The sequence below is a fragment of the Bos mutus genome, chromosome 11 (genome assembly GCF_027580195.1).
Source record: "Bos mutus isolate GX-2022 chromosome 11, NWIPB_WYAK_1.1, whole genome shotgun sequence".
NCBI classification, from domain to species: domain Eukaryota; kingdom Metazoa; phylum Chordata; class Mammalia; order Artiodactyla; family Bovidae; genus Bos; species Bos mutus.
The window spans coordinates 103,592,152-103,617,057 of record NC_091627.1 but is presented as its reverse complement, the minus strand read 5'-3'; the positions used below and the strand labels follow the sequence as shown (position 1 = coordinate 103,617,057).

The 24,906-nt window shown below is 55.9% G+C and overlaps 1 protein-coding gene across 1 annotated transcript; it reads right to left on the bottom strand.

Annotated features, from left to right (window-relative positions):
- Positions 1-632: 632 nt before the first annotated feature.
- FAM178B (family with sequence similarity 178 member B) lies at positions 633-24,625 on the bottom strand. The gene is made up of 5 exons (XM_070380007.1): positions 23,822-24,625; positions 21,786-21,911; positions 4,886-4,963; positions 4,435-4,587; positions 633-2,580 (listed from the first exon to the last, which is right to left on the bottom strand). Exons 1-5 carry the CDS (start codon positions 24,083-24,085, stop codon positions 2,548-2,550), a joined length of 654 nt encoding a protein of 217 aa, XP_070236108.1. The 5' UTR covers positions 24,086-24,625; the 3' UTR covers positions 633-2,547.
- Between the last annotated feature and the right edge of the window lie 281 nt (positions 24,626-24,906).

The following is a 24,906-nucleotide window of genomic DNA, read 5'->3' as shown; positions in this document are numbered from 1 at the left end:
AGCCACCCTTCAGGGATCTGGGGGCCTGGGGACCGAGGTGAGTGGGGACAGAGGAAAAGGACTTCCTCCCTCCACTTCCTCCTGAAGGAGGGTTATCAAAGCTGTCCACCTGGGAAGCTCTTCCCTTCCAGCCCCTCCCTGCCACCATCACCGAAGGAAGCAGGAAAGCATCCGTCATCACAGCCCCGGATGCTGCGTTTCCAGTGGCCTCCATCAGGATATCCCCCAGCCTTTTCCCAGGCGCTCAGGGATCTGGAAAGGGTGAGTGGTGAAGTTGCCAGCATCACTGTGAATTTCTGGCCTCAAGGAGGCTGACTCTTTCACTGGTCCTGGACTGATTTTAGAAGATCTGGTCAGCTCCAAGCCAGTTCCAGAGAGGGCCCATTACACGTCCCGAGGGATACCACACGCCCTTGGGTGACCTGAGTGCACACCTCTGCTCAGGTTACAGTGGGGCCTCTGGAGGGCCTGAGCTGGCACCCACACCTCCTCCCTCCTTGGTGTCTGTTTCTCTCTCGGGGGTGAGTGTGCTTGAGGGGAGGGGGCGGTGCACAAGAGCCCGGCCTGGAGAGGACGGGGTCCTGAGCTGGACACTCGAGCCCTCTCTCTGAGCCTAGCAGGGGCGGCTTCGAGAATTTGGAAAAATCCCCACTTCAGTTTCTTAGGCCTCCCTTGGCAGCGAGAACAAAGAAGGGAAATTTCAAAGGTGATTTCCAGGTTTCCAGAGCAAACTGAATAGCCGAGCACTAACCGTCAGGATGTGCAGTGTCAGGAGCCGGGGCCGCCCTGAAGGGGGCTGAGGAGGTGGCTTCCCGCAGCCGCCACTCTGTTATCAGAGGATCTCAGGCCTACCTGATGCTCCTGGGGCCTCAGCAGCGCCCTGGCTGAGGGGGCCTGTGACATGGCCAGGAAAAGAAACCAGAACTCCCAGGCAAGCTGCCTGCGCCTCCAAGCCTCCCTGGCAGAGAGCTTCTCCACCTCTCACCTGGCAAAGGCAGGGAGACAACCTGCATGGTGCCTGGCGCCCTGCTGTGAGCTCATGCCCTTTGAATTATAGATGCCCCTGACTCCCAGCAGCTCCCCAGGTGATGCAGTGGTAAAGAACACACCTGCCAATGCAGGAGATGCAAGAGACATGGGCTCGATCCCTGGGTCGGGAAGATCCCCTGGAATAGGGAATGGCAACCCACTCCAGTATTCTTGCCTGGAGACTCCCATGGACAGAGGAGCCTGGTGAGCTAGTCCATAGGGTCGGAGTCCGACACACCTGAGTGACTGAGCCCACACACCGGCTCACAGCATTCTGGGGACCCAGTGAGGACCTCCAACAAGCCCAGGGAGTGATGGGCTGCCCTTCCGGTCTGCAAACTGAGGCACTTGGCCTGGAAGGGCCTTTATTTTGGGGGAGTCTCTCTCCTCCTTAACCAGTCTTAACTTGGCATGACAGAACAGAGGAGAGGGACAAATAAACAGAGACAGTCACAAGCACAGCCATGGTGAATGCGGGCAGACGCTAGGGGCTGAGCTGGATCATGGGCACGGGCCCAGTGCACAGGGCTACTTCCTCTTCAACTCCTGTGGCCCCTGCAAAACCCTTTCCAACCTAGAAAGGCTGAGGAAGGGCCAGAGACTAGCAATGGATTCTCAGGGCAGAGAGAGAAAGTGATACCCAGAGAAAGTGATACCCATGGATATCCTGGGGGTGCCGAAGGATACCTGCTCTCAAAGGGAGCAGGTCGAAGACATCTAGCGCCCCTTTAGGGATCAGGGCCCACAAAACCTGATCTTGGGTAAGGCCAAGAGAAAACAAAAAGTATTGGGAACTAACCAACCCCGCTCCCAACACCTAAGTCTGGGAGTTGATTTCAGAGCTCAACAATAAACCGAATTAAGGGTAATTACAGCCCTCATCTACCATTTCACCCCATGGCTCTTCCCCAGTGGCAGCAGGGGGGTGGTTTCAGACTGGTCCAAACGGATGTTCCCCACCCCTGCTCCCAGGGTTTCTGACAGCTTTCAGGCCATAGCCAAGACTATTCATAAACCCTGAAGGTTTAATAAACAGTCCTCTGCTGCAGGGGGCAGGGCAGGGCCTGAGACCCAGTCACACAACTGGCCCCGGGTGAGAATTCTGCAAAGCACAAGCGGAGAAATCAGGAAACTGGACGCTGGGCACAGGCCCTCAGTAAAGGATCGGAGGAACTCTTCTAAACCACTGATGCTGAGACTTTAGTGTGCAGAAAGAACCCTCACATAAACAACACAGGGAGAAGTGGAGGAGGGTGGGGAGGATGGTGGCTGGGGGCTTGGGAGGCCCAGGGAAACCAGAGTTTTGGAGACGATGGTCTTGGGGAGCAGAGACAATGGGGAAGGGATGGAGACGTGCAAGGCAGAACCCTTGCCCAGCGGGCCTCAGGGCAGCGGGGGAGGCAGGCGCTCGCTTCGGCTGGTTGGTCTTCCCCTGGCCTCCATCCTCCATGACTCGTTACCTAGGCCGTGTTCAGTTCTTGCGAGCCAGAAGCACCAGGCCACCCTTGCCCTGCTCCATTAGACACCTTCCCAGAGGCTGAAGTACTGGGCCTGCGGCAAAGAGAAAAACATGGTGTGATGGCCTGGGCCCGTGGGGCCCACGGACCTGATGTTCCCTGACTCTCCATTGCCCCTTGAACATCCACCAAGGCTTCCTCCTGCCACTCGCTAAGCCCCAGGGCTCCGGGGGCTCCTGTGCAGGTGAGAATGCGGCAGGTCAACAGGCCGCCCGGCCACAGCTCTGCCTTGCTTCCCTCTACTGCCAGCTCGCAGGCCCAGGCGGTATGAGGGGAAGCTGGGGCCTGGCCCTGGCTCGGCCAGGCCGCCAATCATGTTTCCTTCTTCTCCTGACAAGCACACCGCTTCCCACCAGAGACCAGTGTGATCTAGTCCCTCAGGGGTGGAGGGTGAGGCTTGCTCTCCAGCTTTCTCAGAGACTTGTGCAATCTGAGACCCAAGCCACAGCTTGTGGCTGATGTGTCAGCCCCAAGTCAGAGGTTACGGGCCGCTGGGGGGTGGGGCACGGAGGGGAAGGAGAGCTGGGGGTTCAGGGGCAGTGGGAGGGGAGTTGGAGACAGAGTTCTTAGGAGACCCAGCTCATCTCTATCAGGGGCTGGGGGTGGGACGGCTGCTTATTGGCAGAACCGACAAGAGGCCAGAAGCCAGGCTGCCAGAGGGGCTGGACCGTGCTTAATTCTGCAGGCGTGCAAGTCAGGCTGGCTTGGTGCCTTGGTCTTGATATTTGCAAGCCACAGCCTGCGTGATGGAGCAAGCTGTTTAACCTCTCAGTGACTCTTCGCTAGCTTGACCATCTGTAAAATGGGATCGCAACAATACCTGCCTCATGGAGGGGGGCGGTTATGTGGATTTATGTAGAAGAGGATCTTTGTTCAATAAATACTAGCTATGAATATTATCACAAATCAATCCTAAAGGAAATCAACCCTGAATATTAATTGGAAGGACTGATGCTGAAGCTGAAGCTCCAATACTTTGGCCACCTGATGTGAAGAGCTGACTCACTGGAAAAGACCCTGATGCTGGGAAAGATTGAGGGCAGAAGGAGAAGGGGGCGACAGGATGAGATGGTTGGATGGCATCACTGACTCAATGGACACGAGTTTGAGCAAACTCTCGGAGATAGTGAAGGGTGGGAGCGCCTGGGTTGCTGCAGCCCATGGGGTCACATGCAAAGAGTTTGACACGACTGAGTGACTGAACAATTATCACTCCGAGAGTCTGAAAAATCAGGAGCGCAGGATCATTGCTACAAAAATTAGGAGGGACCAGAGCTGCTAAGAGTCGGGCCCGACTGAGCAACTTTACTTTCACTTTTCCCTTTCATGCATTGGAGAAGGAAATGGCAGCCCACTCCAGTGTTCTTGCCTGGAGAATCCCAGGGACGGGGGAGCCTGGTGGGCCACCGTCTCTGGGGTCGCACAGAGTCGGACACGACTGAAGTGACTTAGCAGCAGCAGCAGCAGAGCCGCCTGGGTGTGTTCCTCCCAGCAGAGTGGGAGGCCAACCTCAAGCCTGCAGGACAGCTGGGCAGAGGGTGGACAGCTGGTGCCTCTGGTGTCCCTTCCTGGCACCGCTCTCGACAAACCGGCCCTCTGGTCTAGGCGCCTCCCTCTCTCTGGGGTGAAGTTTCTCTTTGCCTTTCCCCAGGAGTCAGCTTGTCTGTGTCCCCCTCACTGCACCCTGCCTGCCCTGGGCACTTGCCCCTTGGTAAGAAGGACGACGGTCCACCAGGGATGCATCTCCCCCACCCCCACTGCCCTCTCCCATCTCCCAGCCAGGAGCCTGGCAGCTGCAGAGGGGGTAGACACTCTGCGGGCTCTGGTCAGTCAACTGACCACTTCCCTCCCCTTCCAAGCCTGGGGGCGAGTGGGGTGGGGGCACCACCTGGGGCTGGCAGTGTGCCAGCAGCTCCTGCCAGCGGATGTAGGTCTGGGCAGCTAGGTCCTTGAGTGTGGTCTGATGCATGGCCTGGGGGCTCTCCCGGATATGGGTGTTGATGTGGCGGTCCAACTGCATGCAGAGCAGCTGCAGCTCTCCCTGCAGAGGCCACGGGAGGGCAGGGAGGGCGGGCCACAGGGTAGGGGAGGGGAGCACGGAGTTAGAGAAAGAGGAGGATGGGTTTGAGTGACTGCTCAGCAGTGGGGCAGGAAAGGGAGGGGAGGCATGGGCGACTGGGGGCATGGGTCAGTATCCCTTCAGAGGGCCTGCTGGGAGGAGGATGAGGCCGGCTCCCCCAGGCCTGCTCTTTTCTCAGCCTCCCACTCTTTCCAGTTCCTGGCAGTGGGCTGGGCTCCTCCACCGCCAGCCCCAGCCCAGCCTCTCTCAGGAGACTCACCCACTGGTCTGGAGTAAGGTCCTGGCAGCTGACCACCACCCCGGCCAGGGTCAGGAGGCTGTGGCACAAGTAGCAGACCTGGGGAGAGACGGGCTTCCTTGACTCCACTGCTGCAAGCCCAGCCTGGGTTTCCTGTGCCAGCAGTGTCTGGGAGGCATCTTCCAAGAGGGGTCTGGGCCCCACTCACTCAGCACTCTCTAGGGCCCTGATGAATGACCATCCTCTCCTGCTTCAGTAAAGGAAGAACTCTCTGCCACCTGGAAATTCACACTGTCCCCCAGCCCTGGGGCTCCCGTGGACACCCCTTCACAGACAGATGTGCAGGTCAGTCTGGACACCCTCGCTGTGCTGACCTGAGGAGGCACAGAGGGAAGGAAGTCTGGTTGAGCATTTGCCCCCTCACCCACCTACTCATGCCCTTGCTCTTGCCCCCTGGACAACCAGGGGTGAACTTAGGACCAAGGCCAGTTCTATCTGATAAGAGGATGCTTTGATCCCCTGGTCCCCTTGGAGGCTGTTGGGGCCCATTCGTTTATGGGACATTCACCTGCTACACAGAGGGAATGAAGGGCAGGGCTCACCTGCCCCGAAGACGGGCGAGGCTCCTGCTGTGAAGACAGCCAGCTCCTGGCACCCAGCGGGCACACCCCTCCCCCACTCAGAGGCTCCCACTGCCTCGTCCCCTTCAGGCTCCTTCTAAGATAGGAAGGGTGGCAGGAAACACCCCACCGTGGTGCCCCGGGCAGATAAGCCACCCCGAGGCTGTGCTGGGAGGGGACAGACAGGCTCCAGAGGTGGCCAGCCGGGCTCCGGCTTGGTGATAATGAGGTGGGAGCTCAGAGTCAGCCGAGGTTCCCCTGTTCCCCCACTTCCCCTGCCCTTATCACCCTCCCCCTTTACAGCATCTGGAGGTGCCCCAGAAATAGTGACAGCCTCTTTGCACAGAGTCGGCGGCCTCCTAGGGGCAGAAGCTGGAGCCATGTTTGAGGACAGCAGACACTGTGGAGTGTAGACATTCTTCTCCCACTCAAACACCATGTGCAAAATCCGAGGACACAGGCCACCTGCCCCGCTCCTCCAGCAGCACCTGTGCTGCCCAGGCCCCAGCCTGCTCTTTAGCACAACGTCTGAGGCCTGCAGGTGGCCGATGCCATGGGCTGGCCGGGTTGGGACTTGACACCTGGCAGCAAGGGAAAAGTAGGAGACCACTGGGTGTGCCTCCAGGCCATGATGCCCCCGGGGGTGCTGGGGAACGATCCAGCATCCCTAGCCAGCTCCATCTGCAGGATTCCCCTTCCCCAGCCTGGCCTTGCCCTCGGAGGCCCAGGGCATTTGGAACTCCTGAGCTCTGCAGTCCTGGCAAACGGCTCTTTCCCGCCACCTCAGCCCCAGAGAGCAGGCTCAGGCCTGTGTACCAGACGCTGTACCCTGACTAAGACACCGCCACAAACACCCAGACGCTAGAGGGGAAAAGGTACTTCAGGAAGGCAATTGTCTGGTCCATGAATACTGAATGAATCTCAGCTTCGCCTTGGCCGGGAAGGAGAAAGGGTCCTTCCACCTTTCGGGGAAGGAGGTCGCGGCGATGTGTAGTAGTTCTGAAGGCTTCAGGGAGGAAGTGACTAAACCCAACCAGGCCCCAAAGGAGCAGTAGGATTTGAGGTGAAGATGGCCCTGTGGGGGCAGGAATCACACCAGCAGATAGACCCCAGGGGTTGATGCAAGAAGCTGAGGCAGGGCTCACTTCTGGGAGACCGATCGCTGCTGGGGAACCAGCTGAGCTGGAGCAGAGGGAGGGAGGGGCACCCTGGAAACAGCTGGCTGGCGGCACAGGGGTCAGACAGCGGGCAGTGGAGGCCACTCAGAGCTGCTCTGGAGCAGGGAGACCAAGCAGTGGGGGACAGAGGGGGTTAGGGGGCACGTGGGGAAAGCAGACACTAGAATCTGTTGGGATAGAATCCACCCAAGTGGAACCACCAATCTGAGAAGAATTACAGCTCCTCCTTCATCTTTTTTTTTTAAGATTATTTCTTTACACTGTGTGTGCTTTCCTCATATAATCAGAATATAATGAAAAAAATTTTACATTAATTTTAAAGGAGACAATGCCAATTATAACTGACCATGTCCAGTTCGGTCTGGGGTGCGTGTGGGGCGGGGCAGAGGGCGGAGACCTTGGAAAGCACCGAGCCCGAGGCTGGTCTTGGAGAGGGGCTTTGAGCAAGTGGAGGGAGAAGCTGAGAAGGGGGGACGCCAAGGAAAACATCCAGGGGCAATGACTGCAGGGAGGGTGGCTGGGAGGGGCAAGCTTGGGAGTGTGGCAGAGGGCAGAGAGAACCTGAGGCTTGTAAACATTTACTTGTTTACAGGTGACATGCCAGCTGGACCACTGGCTCAGGTGGAGGCTCTGGCCCGCCTTCCCCTGGCCCCTGACCCCCAACTCCTCTCAGAACTATCTTCCTGGCTGGGAGGCGTGGTGAGGGTGGGCCTGGGATCTGAAAACAGCCCTGGAGGGAAGTCTGTGCAGTGGGGAATTACTGAGAAAAAAAAAAACAAAACAGGTTTCACAATTTCATTCTTATGCCGATTCCCATCATTGAATCTGGAGGGAAAATCCCAGGAATACGATCCTGAATATGGGGCTTTTTTTTGGCAGGGGGAGGTGAGGGATTGGAAGGAAAGCTGACCTTTTCCAGTCCTGTGGCCACTGCTGAGTTGTCCAAATTTGCTGGCATATTGAGTGCAGCACTTTCACAGCATCATCTTTTAGGATTTGAAATAGCTCAGCTGGAATTCCATCACCTCCACTAGCTTTATTCGTAGTGATGTTTCCTAAGGCTCACTTGACTTCCCATTCCAGGATGTCTGGCTCTAGTGATGTGAGTGATCACATCATCGTGATTATCTGGGTCATGAAGATCTTTTTTGTATATTTCTTCTGTGTATTCTTGCCATCCCTTCTTAATATCTTCTGCTTCTGTTAGGTCCATACCATTTCTGTCCTTTATTGTGTCCATCTTTGCATGAAATGTTCCCTTGGTATCTCTAATTTTCTTGAAGAGATCTCTAGACTTTCCCATTCAATTGTTTTCCTCTATTTCTTTGCGTTGATCGCTGAGGAAGGCTTTCTTATCTCTCCTCGCTATTCTTTGGAACTCTGCATTCAGATACTTATATCTTTCCTTTTCTCCTTTGCCTTTATTGTCACCCTGCTTATTTAACTTATATGCAGAGTACATCATGAGAAATGCTGAATGAAGCACAAGCTGGAATATAACCTCAAATATGCAGATGACACCACCCTTATGGCAGAAAGCAAAGAACTAAAGAGTCTCTTGATGAAAGTGAAAGAGAAGAGTGAAAAAGTTGGCTTAAAACTCAACATTCAGAAAACTAACATCATGGCATCTGGTCCAATCACTTCATGGCAAATACACGGGGCAACAATGCAAACAGTGAGAGTCCTTATTTTTTCGGTTCCAAAATCACTGCAGATGGTGACTGCAGCCATGAAATTAAAAGACGCTTGCTCCTTGGAAGGAAAGCTATGAACACTCTAGACAGCATATTAAAAAACAGAGACATTACTTTGCCAACAAAGGTCCATCTAGTCAAGGCTATGGTTTTTCCAGTAGTCATGTATGGATGTGAGAGTTGGACTGTGAAGAAAGCTGAGCGCTGAAGAATTGATGCTTTTGAACTGTGGTGTTGGAGAAGACTCTTCAGAGTTCCTTGGACTGCAAGGAGATCCAACCAGTCCATCCTAAAGGAGATCAGTCCTGGGTGTTCACTGGAAGGACTGATGCTGAAGCTGAAACTCCAATACTTTGGCCACCTGATGCAAAGAACTGACTTACTAGAAAAGACCCCGATGCTGGGAAAGATCGAAGGTGGGAGGAGAAGGGGACAACAGAGGATGAGATGGTTGGATGGACATGAGTTTGAGTAAGCTCTGGGAGTTGGTGATGGACAGGGAAGCCTGGCATGCTGCAGTCCATGGGGTCGCAAAGAGTTGGACAAGACTGAGCGACTGAACTGAACTAAGGTGTGGGAACAGCAAGAAGGAATAAGTAATTCTGAAGAAAAGCCCTTTAAATCACCTTTTATAAGTCGATTTTCCAAAGGACAACACCTACCTGGAAGGATGACTGGGAGCATGTGAGGGTGACCCCTGCAGGTGGGCCTAAGTGAGCGGAGGCCCTTTAGGAAAGACTGCTCTGATTGAAGGGAATAAGGTACCACCTGTGGTCAGAAATCAGGACCCAGACAGCAGTCTTGACAGTGGTGCTTTAGGAAAAAGGGGGCTTCCCTGGTAGCTCAGACAGTAAACAATCTGTCTGCAATGTTGGAGACCAGGATTCGATCCCTGGGTTCAATCCCCGGGCAGGGCATGGCAACCCACTCCAGAAATCTTGCCTAGAGAATCCCATGGACAGAAGAGCCTGGTGGGCTACAGTCCATAGGGTTACAAAGAGTCAGACGTGACTGAGAGGCTGAACACTCTAGAAATAAGGACTTTGTTAGCAGCAGAGTCGCGTAGACCATTCCTCCACTCATACCCCCTAGACCCGCGGTCTCTGCTTTGAGGGGACGAGGGGAGGTAAGGCAGTGTGTGTCCTCTGGTTCAGACACAGGGACAGACCAGGGCACTGGGGGCCTGCCAGGATTCTCCTGAACCCCCAGCCTCCCCCAGGCTCCTCTCCCCGGCCCTGTTTCTGTGAAGGTCAGAATGTGAGCGCAGAGGGGGCTCCGGGAGGCCCTCGGGGAGATGGGGTGGTTCGGGTTGGGCAGGAGACAGTGAACAGCCAGGTGTGAGGGCTGCGTTTCCTGCTCCGTTTGAGCTGTGACCAATTCCTGAACTCAGCAAGCCCCATCCTGTCCTGCTGGCACCACAGAGACGTAGGGAAGGGAAGCTGGGCAGAGGCCAAGCCTTGGCAGGCCAGGGCCGCAAGCGCTTGGTGGCCCTTCCTCCAGCCCGCGCTCCCTTTGTTGTTGTTTCATCGCTCAGTTGTGCCTGACTGTTTGCGACCCTGCGGACTGTAGCCTGCCAGCTCCTCTCTCCTTGGGATTCTCCAGTCAAGAACACTGGAGTGGGTTGCCACTTCCTTCTGCAGGGGGTCTTCCCAGATCCAGGGATCAAACCTGAGTTTCCTGGGTTAGCAGGCGTGTTCTTTAGCCCTGAGCCACCTGGGAAGCCCAGGTCCTCAAGGGCAGGTGTGTTTGTGTATGCGGGGATAGGGGTCGGCGTGGCTTCAGGGTCACCCAGCAGTGCGGGGGGCATGCCCCTGGTAGGGGTTCGTGTCCCTCCAAGCCTGGACATCTTGTCTGTAGAATGGGCCCCTCCCCAGCTCCACAGCTCAAGCCACCCAGTCCCTCCAGACTGGCCGTGAGTGGAGGCTGAGAAGCCCCCATGGGAAACAGGGCCTGGAAACCTCAGTCAACAACTTGGGGAGAGGCAGAGTCTGAGACACGGGACGTGCCTGAACCCAATGCTGACAAGAAAGGATGGTCCCTTTCCACCGCGGCCAGCGGAGCCTGCGGCTTCCATCTTCTGGGTCTGGTGGGCGGGCTTTTCTGAGAAGAGCTGTGCTGGATGCCTCCTTCCCGGCTCCAGAGCCTGGAGGCCGCCCTGTCCTCCCCCTGGGGAAGGATGACAAGGCAGAGAGATAGGAGACAGGCCCGCAGGGCTTGTCACCGTGAGGGGCTGGGGGAGGGGAAGGCCACTGCCTCCTTTTCTGGCCCAGCTAGTTCCAACCCGGGAACTGCTGGCCAAGTCTCCGTTTGTAGAGCTTTCGTCATAAGATGAAGGGAGAAAGGGTGGACGTTTCCCAGGAAATTCATGCTTTAGAAAATTCCCCTCTAGCTAATGCCAAGGGAGCTGGCTGTGCGTTATTTACCCTAAGAAAGGGCAGAGAGGGGGAGGGAGAGGATGTCCCAGGAAGCCTCGAGAACTGTGCAGTTTCTCCCACCTCGGATCTGACCAAGAGCCTAGGATCACCCGAGGTAACCCTTTGAACCCAGCCCCCTCCCCAGACGCTGCCAGCCTGGGGCCCGGGTGAGGGTGGGGTATGGGAGACCTTGCCCTTGGTTGGGGGATCCTTCAGGAGCAATCCAGCCAGGCTCTGGGGTGGCTGCTGTGGGGGGTGGGAGGTGGGAAAACTCAGGCTGACCAAGGAACACCCGCTGGGAAGGACAGACTGACTCAAAGGACCTTCTAGCCAGTCTGCCGGGGCCCAGGAGCACACGATGCACAGGCATGGTTCAGCAAGCTGGCCTTCAAAGCCGACTGCTGCCCGGGCCCCTGCCTGGGGTGCCAGGACCCCAGAGCAGCTCCCCTGGGCTCGCCGCTCCATGCTCACAGGCTCTGGGAGAGAGGCTGTCCTGGGGCCACAGTCCACTCTGCTCTCAGCCCCATTTGGAACACCTGTGCCATAGGTCCCATCGCTACCACCTGTGGGTCCCCTCGGGGGGTTTGATCCCTTGGAGATGTTAGGTAGGTAGAATAGGGAAAAGGAGTCCAAAATGGCCGTGGCTAAAAAAGACAAGGAAGGTCCGAGGACCAGAGTGAAGACTTCAGGCAGAACAAACAGAACAAACAGCACTCCTGGCTAAGCCCAATTTGCATAGGGCAGGCCCAGGTGGAGGAAAAAACTTATAAAAGGAGGAGCCAAAGCGCTTTCTCACGGACTCTCTCTCCCGCGTGCATGCGCGTGTGCTCTCTCTCTCTCTTTCTCCCTCCCCACGCACTCCTCCACTCTCTTCTCTTTGAGTCTTGGATTCTCCTGCTATCTTCTAAATAAAATGGAGCTGTAACACTAATTTGCCTAAGAGCTGTAACACGGTTTGTCCAAGACCCGAGAGCTGTGATGCACCGAGGGCTTTAATGTCCGTTGCTCCAAATCTTTGTTGTGACAAGACAAAGAACCGAGGAACATACACTCACATGACATCTATAGAAGATAGAACATACACTCGCGTGACAGAGACACACACATGCTGAAGGTTGGTTCTAGTACCAGTGAAGTCTGGGAAAGACTGAACCATTTCAAGCCCAAGGCTAGAGCTGGGTCCTAATGCATTCTCTTCCTTGCTTTCTCCATTTGTCAAACTGAGCCCTATAGCCCCACTGCACAGTACCCTGACCCAGCACACTCCCACAGAGGCCACAGTAGATGTGGAAGCTGAGCTTAGAGAGGTCCCCTGACTGCATGACTACCTCCAGTAAGGCTTAGGAGTGAAACCGATGTGCGTACATGCTCCCTTAAGCTGGACGAGCTGTGAATGTTTCCTAACAGATTTAACCCTGGGGGCTGCAGGCCAGAGCCCCAGGAGAGGCTGGGCAAATAACAACAAAAATAACTAGTCATGAATAATCCTGAAGTGGGCCTCCCCGGTGGCTCAGTGGTAAAGAATCTACCTGGAGTGCAGGAGATGTGAGTTTGATCCTTGGGTCAGGAAGATCCCCTGGAGGAGGAAATGGCAACCCACTCCAGTATTCTTGCCTAGGAAATCCCATGGACAGAGGGGCCTGGCAGGCTACAGTCCATGGGCTTGCAAAGACTGGACACAACTGAGCGACCCCAGGGGCTCATCAGGTAAAGAATCTGCCTGCCAATGCAGGAGACACAGGAGAAGGGGGTTTGATCCCTGGGTTGGGAAGATCACCTGCTAAACAACAACTAGAGGAGAAAATGGCACCCCACTCCAGTACTCTTGCTTGGAAAATCCCATGGACAGAGGAGCCTGAAGGGCTATAGTCCACCAGGTCGCAAAGAGTCGGACATGACTTAGCAACTAAACAACAGTCCTGAGGTAGGGTACGTGCGGGGTCCCAGGCCAAGAGCCTCAGTGTGGTGACAGACAGATAAGAGGGGATGCACTTCCCTGGGCAAGCTGCTTCTGGACCTGTCCTGGAGGGTGGTACCTTCCAATACCTCTAGGATGCTATTTCTTCCTATCTTCTTCCATCCCACAAGTTAACTGCATGATTTATTCTTCTTGCTCAGGCTGCTCCTGCTCCAACATCACACTCTCTGACCTTGGCTTCAGTAAGCCCCAGAAGCAGCAAGTGGAGGGCGGTGCCCAAACGAAAGCCGAGTTTGAAAGTGACTGACCAGGGCAGGTCACTGGTCACAAGTCCCAGAGAGAAGGAAATGACAGGGACGCACGCAGCATCACCAGGAAATGACATGATGACACAGCACCTCTTCCCAGCCCAGGGTCCCTGAGAGCCCAGGCCACAGAGGCCAGAGAATAGACGTCACAGCCGCAGGCCTGCCAGACTCAGCCCGGGGGCCTGCGAGGCCAGACACTCAATGCTGTAAATGAAAGCGCCTCTTTAGGCAAGGGCGTGGGCGGAGCCCTAAACAAGGAGCAGGATGAGGCCGACAGGGTGATGGGAGATGGGCTGGCAGCCTCCAGTGGGACCAGGACTTCTGGCTCAGCCGCCAGGAACGGCCACCTCCTAGACAGCTGCTCTCAAAGCCCCAGCTGGGCGGAGAGATGTGATATGACGTCTCTGTTGAGGCTGTGAGAGGACCCCGGGGCCCAGCCTGGGTCCCCCTCTACAGATTCCTCAGAAGATGAGCCCCTCACCTGCTCTTTTAGCTGTCCACAGGAAGTGCGTTCACAGACCTGAGACCCTGAGCTCACTGGAAAGGGACGGAGGGATTCTTTTTCAGCTGTATCCTGAACTTGGAATTGGACCTGGAGTGGCCCTGGTCCCTGGGCTCAGCAGTGAGATACGGAAGGAACTGGGTGCCTTGGTGGGGCCAGGTGGGAAGGAGATGAGTGTGTTAGACGCTCAGTCGTGTCCGACTCTTTGAGACCCTATGGACTGTAGCCCGCCAGGCTCCTCTGTCCATGGGATTCTCCAGGCAAGAATACTGGAGTGGGTAGTTGTTCCCTTCTCCAGGGGATCTTCCCGACCTGGGGACTGAAGCTGGGTCTTCCGCGTTGCAGGCGGATTCCTTACTGTCTGAGCCACCAGGGAAGCCCTGTGAAAGAGATAAGCTGAGGCAAAAGCAGGAAGGCTGAGGGATTTTTGTTCCTGTGGATCTGCTGCAGGGGGTTATCTGGGAACATCTGCCCCGTCCAATGTCCACGGGTGGGAGGAACCAAGGGGCTGTAGGCAAACCCTTGTGAGCGCGCTCCCACCCAGCCTACTCTTCCTTTCTGGCTTCCTGCTGGCCATGGGGTCAGGGGAGATGACAGGCAGGGACTGACAGCCCTTTCTGCTTCTTGGCTGGGACAGAGACCCTGACCCCAGGGGGATCTGGAACCGAGGCCCTGCTCTGCCGGCTGCCCTGAGAGGGATGGGATTCTCAGTGCCTCTGTCTGGGAATCTATGTCTGGGTGTGCGCGAGCACATCAGTGCATGGGTGCACTGCAGGGAGCCCCTGAAACTAGCCGGGGTGCGGGTAAAGGCCTCCTCCAGGAGAGGAGAGGCCCCTTGGAGCAGTGGCTTCCTGCTTTCTCTTTCTTATCTTTCTTACTCACTGAGTTGTTGGGAAGCACTTCCCTCCTTACATTTCCCAAATGGGGCTCTGAAGACCAGAGGGATGCTGTGGACACTCAGGTTTCCCAGTGCCCAGGATCCCATCCCCTCCTTCTGTCAAGTCCCAGCCTCCTGTCCCCAACACCCAGGCCAAGGTGCCCCATAGTGGGGACTTCAGCCCTGACTCCAGGTGAAGCCCAGTAGTCTAGGCCTGCCAATCACTGTATGCCTGGCTATGTGACTGGCTGAGAGGTGAGCACACGACTCAAGCCAAGCCAACCACACTCAACTGTGGGACTCTGTTAGGATCTAGCACAGAAGCTCTTTCTTCTCCCTGGCTAGGGAGTCGGCTTAAAACTCTATATTAAAACAACTAAGATCATGGCATTCGACCCCATTACTTCATGGCAAACAGAAGGGAAAAAGGTGGAAGCAGTGACAGGTTTCTTCTGCTTCGGCTCTAAAATCACTGTGGAAGGTGACTGTAGCCATCAAATTAGAAGACGACTGCTTCTTGGCAGGAAAGTTATGACAAACCCAGACAGTGTGTTAAAAAGCAGAGACATCTTTGCCGACAAAGGTCTGTATAGTCAAGGCTATGATCTTTGCAGTAGTCATGTATGGATATGAGAGCTGGACAATAAAGAAGGCTGAGCACTGAAGAATTGATGCTTTTGAACTGTGGTGTTGGAGAAGACTCTTGAGAGTCCCTTGGACTGCAAGGAGATCAAACCAGTCCATCTTGAAGGAAATCAATCCTGAATACTCTTTGGAAGGACTGATGCTGAAGCTAAAGCTCTAATACTTTGGCCACCTGATGAGAACAGCTGATTTATTGGAAAAAACCCTGATGCTGGGAAAGACTGAGGCAGAAGAAGAAGAGGGCAACAGAAGATGAGATGGTTGGATGTTGTCACTGATTTAATAGACATGAATTTGGGCAAACTCCAGGAAATGGTGAGGAACAGGGAAGCCTGGCGTGCTACAGTCCGTGGGGTCGCGAAGAGTGTGCTCTCACTGCTGGGCCCTGGGTTTGCTCCTTGGTTAGGGAACTAAGATCCTGCAAGCCGGCCCTGCTCCCCTCCACTGGCCTTCTCGAGACTGGTGGGTGGGGCTGGGTATACAGAGATGGGGAAGGGTTCCTCACCAGACTGTACCTGCTCAGGGCAGGCATTTTAGTGAGCGCATTAGACCCTAGCCCCTGCCCTCAAAGGCGACTCTGTTCAGGCGTGTGAAGAAATGGGCGGACAAACCAAGGGCTGAATAAACAGACTGCAATGATCACCAAGGACAGAAGAGACGGGCCAGGCATCACCAGGAAGGAGGACCAGCAGGAGCAAAGACAAAGGCCGAAGAGCAGCAGGTTTCTGGGAAGGGCACCCGTTGCTCGGAATCAAGTGGAGTGGTTTGATTCACAAGAGAAGAACTGCATGGATGGAGCAGGGTGAGCTGACAAAGCCCTTGGATGGTGGGGTTTGAATGTGATGTGACAGGCGCTCAGGTTCACTTTTTCCTAAGAAAGAATAGGAGGAAGACGATCACAGAGTTGTCCAGGAGGACTTGAAGGAGGAAGAGATGGAAGTGGGCTGTTAGGTCAGAAGCCGATGAGTCACCCGCCTGGGATGAGGACTGAGCTTAAGGAGGGACCCTTGAAGGGTCCTCAGGAGAACTGAGCCCAGGGTGGGGCAGGGCAGACAGCAGGCCCAGAAGCTGCCGAGGAGGCCAGCTGGCTGGGCTTAGCAACAGCTGCCTGCAGAATCCACGCCTCTCCTCCCAGCTCAATAACATCACTTGAAGCCCGGCTCACACACTTGCAAAGAAGCCAGAATTCCTGGGAGTTGGAATTCAAAGTTGGTCTCAGCCCTGGCCCCCTGTGCCTTCAGATGCTCAGAGGTACCCGCTCGGAAGAGGCCTGCAGCCACTCAGGTGGCTGTGACGTGTGGCTGGGGCACAGGCCTCCCCTTAGGGTCAGCTGCCCAGAGGCCACCTCTTCAAAGTTTATTTCAAAAGATGTCAGATGTTCCTCGTTTTGGAGGAAGTGAGGAGGAACCCACAACAGACTAGCCAGGGAAGGGATTCAGGAGTCCAGAATAGCCACAACCCATTCTTCAAAACCAGCCAGTTCTTCCCAACCCTCCTCCTCTCGGCCTGACCAAGGTCCCCAGCCCTGTGGGCACAGCTCTCCCTGTGGTGCAGGGCAAGGGGCAGAAAGTTCAGGGAGAGGCAGAGAGGGGAGGGAGAGGGAGGGCTTCCCCCTCCACCTGCCCTTCTAGGTGACACGGGGCTAGATGCCTGTGCCCCAGCCAAGCCTGAGAGACTCCTCGTCCCCTTGCTGGTGCTGCCTGCCTGCGCGAGAATGTAGGGTGCAGAGGCGGCTTGGAGAGCCTGAGGGCAGCGGCACCCTCCCTTCCTCTCTCCAAACTCCCCAACCACACCCCAGTCACTTAAGGCCGCTCTTGGCAGGGTCACCCGACACAGGGACAGGCCGGCGCAGGAGCAAAAGTGGTATAACTTGTCTGTCAACTCCATGAACACCTGGGCACACCATGAAGATATACACACAGGGGATGCACAGGACACACACACACACCCGCGCACGCATACACAAGACATATGTGCACACGCATGTGTGGCAGGCCCGTGCCCTTTGCAGAAGATGTGCAGAGATACGCAGAGGTGCAGAAATCCCAGCAGTGAGTTCAAAGGAATCCATGCAGTCGGGTGGGGTTCACCCCAGAGCTTTACCCGACCTCAGAGCACACCCCGCCCCTTCACCTCTCCATGAATGCACTTCTCCTATAAACAAGCCGTCCCAAAGCCTCGTGAGCACAGATACGGGCCAAAGGCCCCGTGCCCGGTGAGGACGCTGATGGGGGCTCCTGCAACTGCCAGGCTCAGTTTGGGTGGGGTGGCTTCTTGCAGCTGGGCCCTGGAGGACAGGGACCACCACAGAGGCAGAACCTCCAGTGGGTCCTAGGCTGTCTGTCCCGTGAGGACACTGTCAGACCATGAGGAGGATGCAGCCTGGAGGCAGAGGAGACGGGACTGGCTCCACACAGCCCCAGCCTTGGGACACCTGGCTCCATGGCCTTTGGTCTTCTTTCTACACAACGAGAGATAGTTAACTTCTCGAAATCTCCAAGTTCAACCAAACCGAGGGGTAAACCTCCACCCTACCATAAAGATCCTGGTTCTACATGTGGTGTGTGCTAAGTCACCTCACTTGTGTCCAACTGTACACCCCTGTGGACTGCAGCCTGCCAGGCTCCTCTGCCCATGGGATTCTCAGGCAAGAATCCTGGAGTGGGCTGCCACGCCCTCCTCCAGGGGATCTTCTCTGCTTGGGGATCGAACCTGCGTCTCTTACACCTCCTGCACTGGCAGGCGGCTTCTTTACCACTAGTGCCACCTGGGAAGCCCTCTTGGTTCTATAGACTTTCCAAATCCCTAGGGGAAAAACAGAACCCCAGATTCCTTCATGGTAGCATCGGTGAAGAAGATAGCCCTGGGGAGAAGCCAGAAAGGGCAGGGGAATGCCATCAATAGGAACATCACACGTAGCGGAGTTTAACATGACCAAAGCATCAGTCATCTGGATAAAAGTGAGTAAGTCAGTCTGGCCAAATATGGTTTACACATGTCGGCTACAAGAAAACAGAAAGCCCCCAGGAAACCCTTGGTTCCAAGCTGTATGGCTGAGCTGGCTGCTCTGAGTCCAGTTACATGAAGTCTGTCTGCACAGGAGCCGAAAGGACAGCCTCACACACATGGAGGCTGCTTGCTGACCTGGTGCCCATGGACCAGAGGGAAGCACCTGGAGGCCAACTCCCAGAGCACACACGTGCACTGAGACACCCGCTCCCACCTGCAGACCCGCAGGGCCCCGGCCCATGCAGGTCCCCAGATCATCACTTTGACCGCAGTGATCCTTCTCTGGGAGACCCTGCCTTCTCAAACCAGGCAAGCCCAGCCCCGCCCCGCCCCCCCTCCCCCCCCGCAAAAGCACCCAGGGGGCTGAGCAGCTTCTTTATCCAAAAGCACTTTAAATATCGTATGACATCACGTATATGTGGAATCTACAGAGAGATGATACAAATGAACTTACAAAACAGAATCAGACTCACAGACTTGGCGACCTTATGGTTGCCGGTGGGGAAGGACGGGGGAAGGGATACTTAGGGATGGACACGTACACACTGCTATATTTAAAACGGATAACCAACAAGGACCTACTGTGCAGCACAGGGCACTCTGCTCAGTGTTATGTGGCGGCCTGGATGCGAGGGGAGTTTGGGGGAGAACGGAAAGATGTGTGTGTATGCGTGAGCCGCTCCGCTGTGCATCTGAAATGATCACAACACTGCTGATCATGCTAAGTCGCTCAGTCGTGTCCAGTTCTTTGTGACTCTATGGACAGTAGCCCGCCTGGCTCCTCTGTCCATGGGATTCTCCAGGCAAAAATACTGGAGTGGGTTGCCATTTTTTATTCTATGGGCTACCCGGCCTAGGGATCAAACTCATGTCTCCTGTGTCTCCTGCATTGGTAGGTGGGTTCTTTACCCAACTGAATCACCTGGGAAGCCCTAGGCAGGAATCTTACTAGCTGATAATTACAAACATTGGCTGTGATTGGTTTTCTCATAAGCTGGTGACACTTCTGAAGTCAAGGGCCTCCCACAGAAGAAGCCCAGGCCATCAACCCTTGTAGCCTTAATGAAACGAGGACATTAGAAGACAAGGAGGCCTGCCGGTAAAGGCTGGTCTGAGGGCAGAGGGCATGCAGAGGGAGGGTGCTCTCCAGCGGAGGGGTGGGAGGCCCAGAGCGGGTGGAAGAAGAGAGTTTAGACAGGGAGACTTGCAACTGCATTCATTCACTTCTTCACTCATTCCATCATCTAGTGCCAAACCCAGCAGGCGATGCTGGGACAGCAGCTGTGCCCACAGTCTAGCCAGGGAGACAGACAAGTCAAAGGACAACTGCAAAGCCAGGGAACCCGAGAGGAGACAGAGTCATGCCATGGGCATCTGAGCACCCAGCCTCTCGGGAAGCAGCTTCCCAGGGGAAGCAGGAGCTGGGCCAAGGCCCCAGGCAGAGACAGGATGGGGGAGGTGGGATGGAGGCTGGCACGAGTGTTTATCCGCAGCTGGAGAAGGGCTGTGACCCGGCAGCCTTGGGCAGGAAATCTCCTAGACAGAAGGGAGTGGGAGCCCAGGGGATGGGGCCCAGCGCTGGGAAGGGCCTGTCCCCCTTTTCTCCAGGCTGGGTTGCCTTGGGCCAGCCTCACTCTGGCCTTAGTTTCCCCTCTGCACCCCAGGGAGAAAGAAGGCAGACACTTTGAGCTCTGCGGATAAAAGCTCAGCGAGCCCCGACCACCACTCCCTGTAAAACAGGGCGGATGACGCCACTGCTTCTTTTGGCTGGTGAGCAGCCTGATCACCTTTGAAGATGAAACACGCTGGGGCCTAATGAGGAGTCAGTCAGCTGAGTGGGGAGTGGGGCTGGGTGGCGGGAGTCTACTTACCTGCCCCACCTAGCCCCTCCCAGTCAGAACAGTCCCCGGCCCAGGGAAACAGGATGCTTCACATTGCTGTGCAGACCCCGTGTCCCCCCACCAGCCCTGCCCCTCCTCTGGTGTAGGCTCCCCACCTCTTGGGCCAGGATCAATCCCATGGGCTCGCGCTGCCACAGAGGCATGCAAGAGCTGCCTTGGCCTCCCTAGAGCAGCATACCCTACATGTGTGGGGCGCCTGGCCGAGACATGCCTGCCCCTTTCAATATGGCAGCCGACCAAGGGGACACTTCACAGCATCCTTCACATGCGTGAGTGTGTTAGATGCTCAGTAGTGTCGAACATTCTGCGACCCCATGGACTGTAGCCCACCAGGCTCTACTGTCCATGGGATTCTCCAGGCAAGAATACTGGAGTGGGTAGCTGTTCCCTTCTCCAGAGGATCTTCCTGACCCAGGGGTCGAACCCAGGTCTCTTGCATTGCAGGCAGATTATTTACCGTCTGAGCCACCAGGATTACATGCATGAAAACAATCCTCAAGAATAAAAGGATACCCTGAGCCTGCTACTCCCCTCTGTTCCCAGGCTTTTGAAGGGACATCTCCTACCAGACGAGCTCTGGAATGCAATGAGCCAAATGGCACCCTCTGGCCAGGCAATGACACCACCTCTGCGAGGCAGATGAGGCCCAGGGGTGGCCCCAACGTGCCTTGGCCAGACCCAGACACAAGCCTCCACTCTCCTCTCTCAACCTTCCCTTCTTCCTGTCACTTTTCCCATCTCTAGCCCAGGCCTGGGGCCTGCCCACTTGTGTTCTGCTCAGACGTACCGTCCCCATGGGCTGACCCCACCTATGTTCTCGAGCCCCGCACCCCTCATCCCTCAACAACCAGACTCAGTCTTCGTAACAGGCTCCAGATTCAGGGGAAAGGGACAAGAAAGAAGACAGGCTCTCCTGGGAGGCAGCAGCCTCATAAGTGTGCTCACGTCAGGCTCAGCTGAGAACCTTCTCTCCATGTTCCAGGAGAGGAACGTACACCTGGGGGTGATCACATCTTCTTAATAGTTCCTTTGTGTTCATTAAGTAATTAATTCCTTATCTGATTTTGAGAATGATGCCCAAAGGCTGGCCTCCTGATCGTTAACATCCAACCTCCAGGAGAGCTTTAGGAATTAACCACCTTCCGAAATTAGGAAGATGCCTATCTGCATCCTTCATCCCCCATTCCCCAGGGATGGAGGGATGGGGGTGCTCATTGAGGGAGCACAGCTTGGGAATCCCAGCCTGAAGGCCCTACACAGTCACCCCGGCTTGACATTCACCCCAGAGGCCACAGGCCTGACCATTCCAAGCCCCACGACCTGCAGGCTCTGGGGCTCCTTGTTGCTCCTGACTTACTCCAAGTGTAATTTTCAGGCAAGCTGAGTGAGGTCTGGGAAGCCACTTTGGAAGAACTGGGAAAGCTTAGGACTCGGCCTTAGTGAGGACCACAGGCATAGGAACAGGGAGCTAGACTCGGCTCTGATAGCCAGAAACAGGCAGCTTCGTGCGTGAGAATGTTCCCTGTGTTGCTTGTCTACGGCACTCCTTCCCACCCCACTCCCCTCACCAGCAATTCAGTTCCTGTGTCCTCTCCAACAAAGCCACGCCAGGCTGCAAAGGACGCAGCAAACCCCACAAGCCTGCGTGCCTGTGCCCACAGCGCGCCACCTCTGTGAGGGGTGCCAGGGACAGGCTCTGTGGAGGTGGGTGGGAGCAGCTGGTCGGGCGTGGTCCTGTGCGGCAGGGGTTTTGGGAATGGCAGCCTTAAGCTCCCGAGGCTGTGACGTGTGGACAGCCCTGCCATCCCTGGGGTGGCGCCCTGGTGGAGGCGGGCAGGGGCTGGGTGCTCACCTTGTGGTCGAGCTGGGCACTGGCTTTTGGCTGTTGCTCCTGGCCAGGCAGCACGGTCTCAGGGCCCAGGTACCGCCTCAGGGATGATGGCCTCATGAGGCTCAGGAGCTGGCAGAGCGAGGACAGCTGGGGAGGAGAAAGGGGGCGTCACTCACGAGTTCTTGGGGCGCTTCGGGAATGCGTGGCGGGGATACTCCGGCTGGCAGGAATATGGGCTCTGGAGCCAGACCGTTGGCTCCTCTCCCTTGGGAGTCGTGTGGCCTCTTGGAGCCTGTCCCCAGCTGTGGAGTGGAGACAAGCTCCCCCATTCTTCCTGGGGAGGAGGCTCACGTGCTCATAGGTAGTGGCCCAGGGCAAGCATCCTTGAGACCAGGGGGCCCCAACCTCTGGGATCTAATGTCTGATGATCCGAGGTGGTGCTGATGTAATAATAATAGAAATAAAGTGCATAATAAATGTAATGCGTTCAAGTCATCCCCAATCCCCGCCCCTCCAATTCAACCAGTCCATGGAAAAACTTTCTTCCACAAATCTGGTTCCTGGTGCCAAAAAGGTTGGGGGCTGCTGCTTCAGACAAGTGAAGGAGGACACGCAAGCGCTTTAATCCACAGCCCGGGACTGAGCAGACACTCGGTTTAGAAGAAACAAGACCAGAAAGAGGGTCTCCGCCGCCGCCGGACAAGACCTTCCCACTCTGAGCTGCTGCTGCTCAAGCCCACTGGTTACTATGGGGGTTGTCAACCCTATAGGAAATCAACTCAATATTCATTGGAAAGACTAGTGCTGAAGCATCAATACTCTGGCCTCCTGATGCAAAGAGGTGGCTGACTGGAAAAGACCCTGCTGCTGGGAAAGATCGAAAGCAAGAGAAGACGACGCAGGATGAGGTAGCTGGATGGCATCACCGACTTGATGGACATGAGTTTGAGTGAGCTCTGGGAGTTGGTGATGATCAGGGAGGCCTGGCGTGCTGCAGTCCACGGGGTCGCTAAGAGTCAGATGTGACTTAGAACCCGAACAACAACACAGGGCTTTCAATGCTCTTGAAAGAAAAGAGGCTGAGAACTGCCCCCAAGCCCATGTCTGAATGTGAATGATGACTGCACTCATCACATCCTCCCCAACCCCTCCAACCTTTTTCCTTCCAGAGAATTTAAAAGCAAATCTAAACCTCAGATCATTTTACCCACAAAGATCTTCTAACAGAAAAGGATAAGGACTTTTTTCCCCTTGTAAAGTAATCACATTATTTTCTTGCCCAACACAACTAACAAGCATTCCTTACACGACCCCACACCTGTGCTCAGGTTTCTCTGATCGTCTCAACAATGTCTGCACGCAGTTGTTTTGTTGGAATAGGATTCCCCAGGAGGTCCACACGGTGCCCTTTGGTTATTATGACACTGGGCCTGCTAGCCGCCCTGCCCTGCACCTAAACCGCCCACCCTCTGTGAACGTGGGCACACGCAGCTTCCTAAGTCAGGGGTCTGCAGCAGGCTACCCTTCCTGCCCAGCCCTTGCACCTGGTCTCGGCAGTCTCGACTGGGCCCCAGCAAGGACAACCAGCTGCCCCAGGGTTGACTGAAGGCTGGGGCTCCAGAAGGCAGGCAAGTCTTGGGCCCCTCTGAGGCTGCCTATAGCCCTGGGGAGGGAGGACCCAGAACGAAGGTGTGGGGCCAGGGAGGTTCACAAAGGCGCCATCTCTTCAGATGTAGCAGGTGTGGGCTGGCCCAAAGGGCGAGGGCTAAGCCCTGGGCCAGCTCCCGCCTGATCACAGCCCGGTCCGGCACACCTGGCTTCCTCCCCAGCTCAGCCGCAGACACCTGCTCAGCACCTCGGCCAGTCACGGGCTGAGACAGCCCACAGGAGCAGCTGGGCTGGGTGAGGGCTAGGAGTCAGGCCCGGGGCCCTTGGCTGCTGGAAGGCGGCCAGGGCTTTTTGGCTGAGCGTCTGATCCCTGCAGAAAGGGAGAGCAGGCAGCAGGGAGACAGAGCGGGGAGGTTCTGGGCAAAGACAGGCACCATCTGGATTCTCACCAAAACCAGGGCTGTGCTGCCTTGCTCAGGCCTTCCAAGTCTGTGGATAGTTTCCACAACAGTCCTGCCTGCTCCAGGCTCACAGCTGTGCACGCACAGGGCGAGCTTAGCAGCCCACAGCCCCAGAAGCAGCCCTCCGGCGGGCAGCTCCACCCCGGCCAGGACCCTGGGCAAGGGTGGGGGCAGGCAGGGGCCCACAGGGCAGCGGGCTGGCTGCTCCCATGTTTTTCCTCTCCAGGAAAACAGCTTCACTCTGCTCAGCATGGCAAGCTGCTGCCTTCTGATTGCTTATTCTCTTTTGTTCCCAGCTCTGGCAGCCCCAGCCGTTCCCTCTCCAGCAGACACACCCTTCTCTGGGATGAGGACTTATTTGGGCCGCATGGGTCCCCGGCAGGGCCAGGCTCTGACCAGCATGTATCCCCGCTCCACCCCTACTGCTGAGAGCTGTCTCTGCAAACAGTCAGCCCTTCAGGACAGACATCCCCCGGCAAGAAGCAAACTATCACCCAAAAAGGCAGGCCTCCGCTGGCCTCAGCGGTTCGTCTGGCCAGAGGCAGCAGACCGTTCCCAGCCAGGCAACTGTCCACACAGCGGTCACTCCTGTGCTCAGACCCCAGCATCTACTTCTGTTAGCTCAGTGGAGAAGGCCAGGACATGAACATATTATTGACCAGAGATGTATTCGTATGTCTGTTGATACCCGACCTTTATGAGCTGCAAAAGTTTCAATATTCACTTATCAGAAACTAAGGCCACAGGTACTAGTTTCTGCAAAAATCCTCTAGTCAGTAATGAAAGTGTCTGCAAGGCCCAAAGTGCCCCTACTGTTCCCCGGAGCCTGTGCCCTGCGTGGACCTTCTGACTCGACACTGCGTGGCTGCCCCGACCTTCTTCCAGCCTTCTGCCGCCTCCCCCTCCCGTCTATCCTGCGGGCCCACAGCACCTGCACTTGCTAATCCCCTTCCGGCATGACTTTTGTTTTCCAAGCAGTTAGCACCTTCTGACACTGGACAGGAGGCAGTGATCAAGATCATCCCCAAGAAAAGAAATGCAAAAAGGCAAAATGGTTGTCTGAGGAGGCCTTA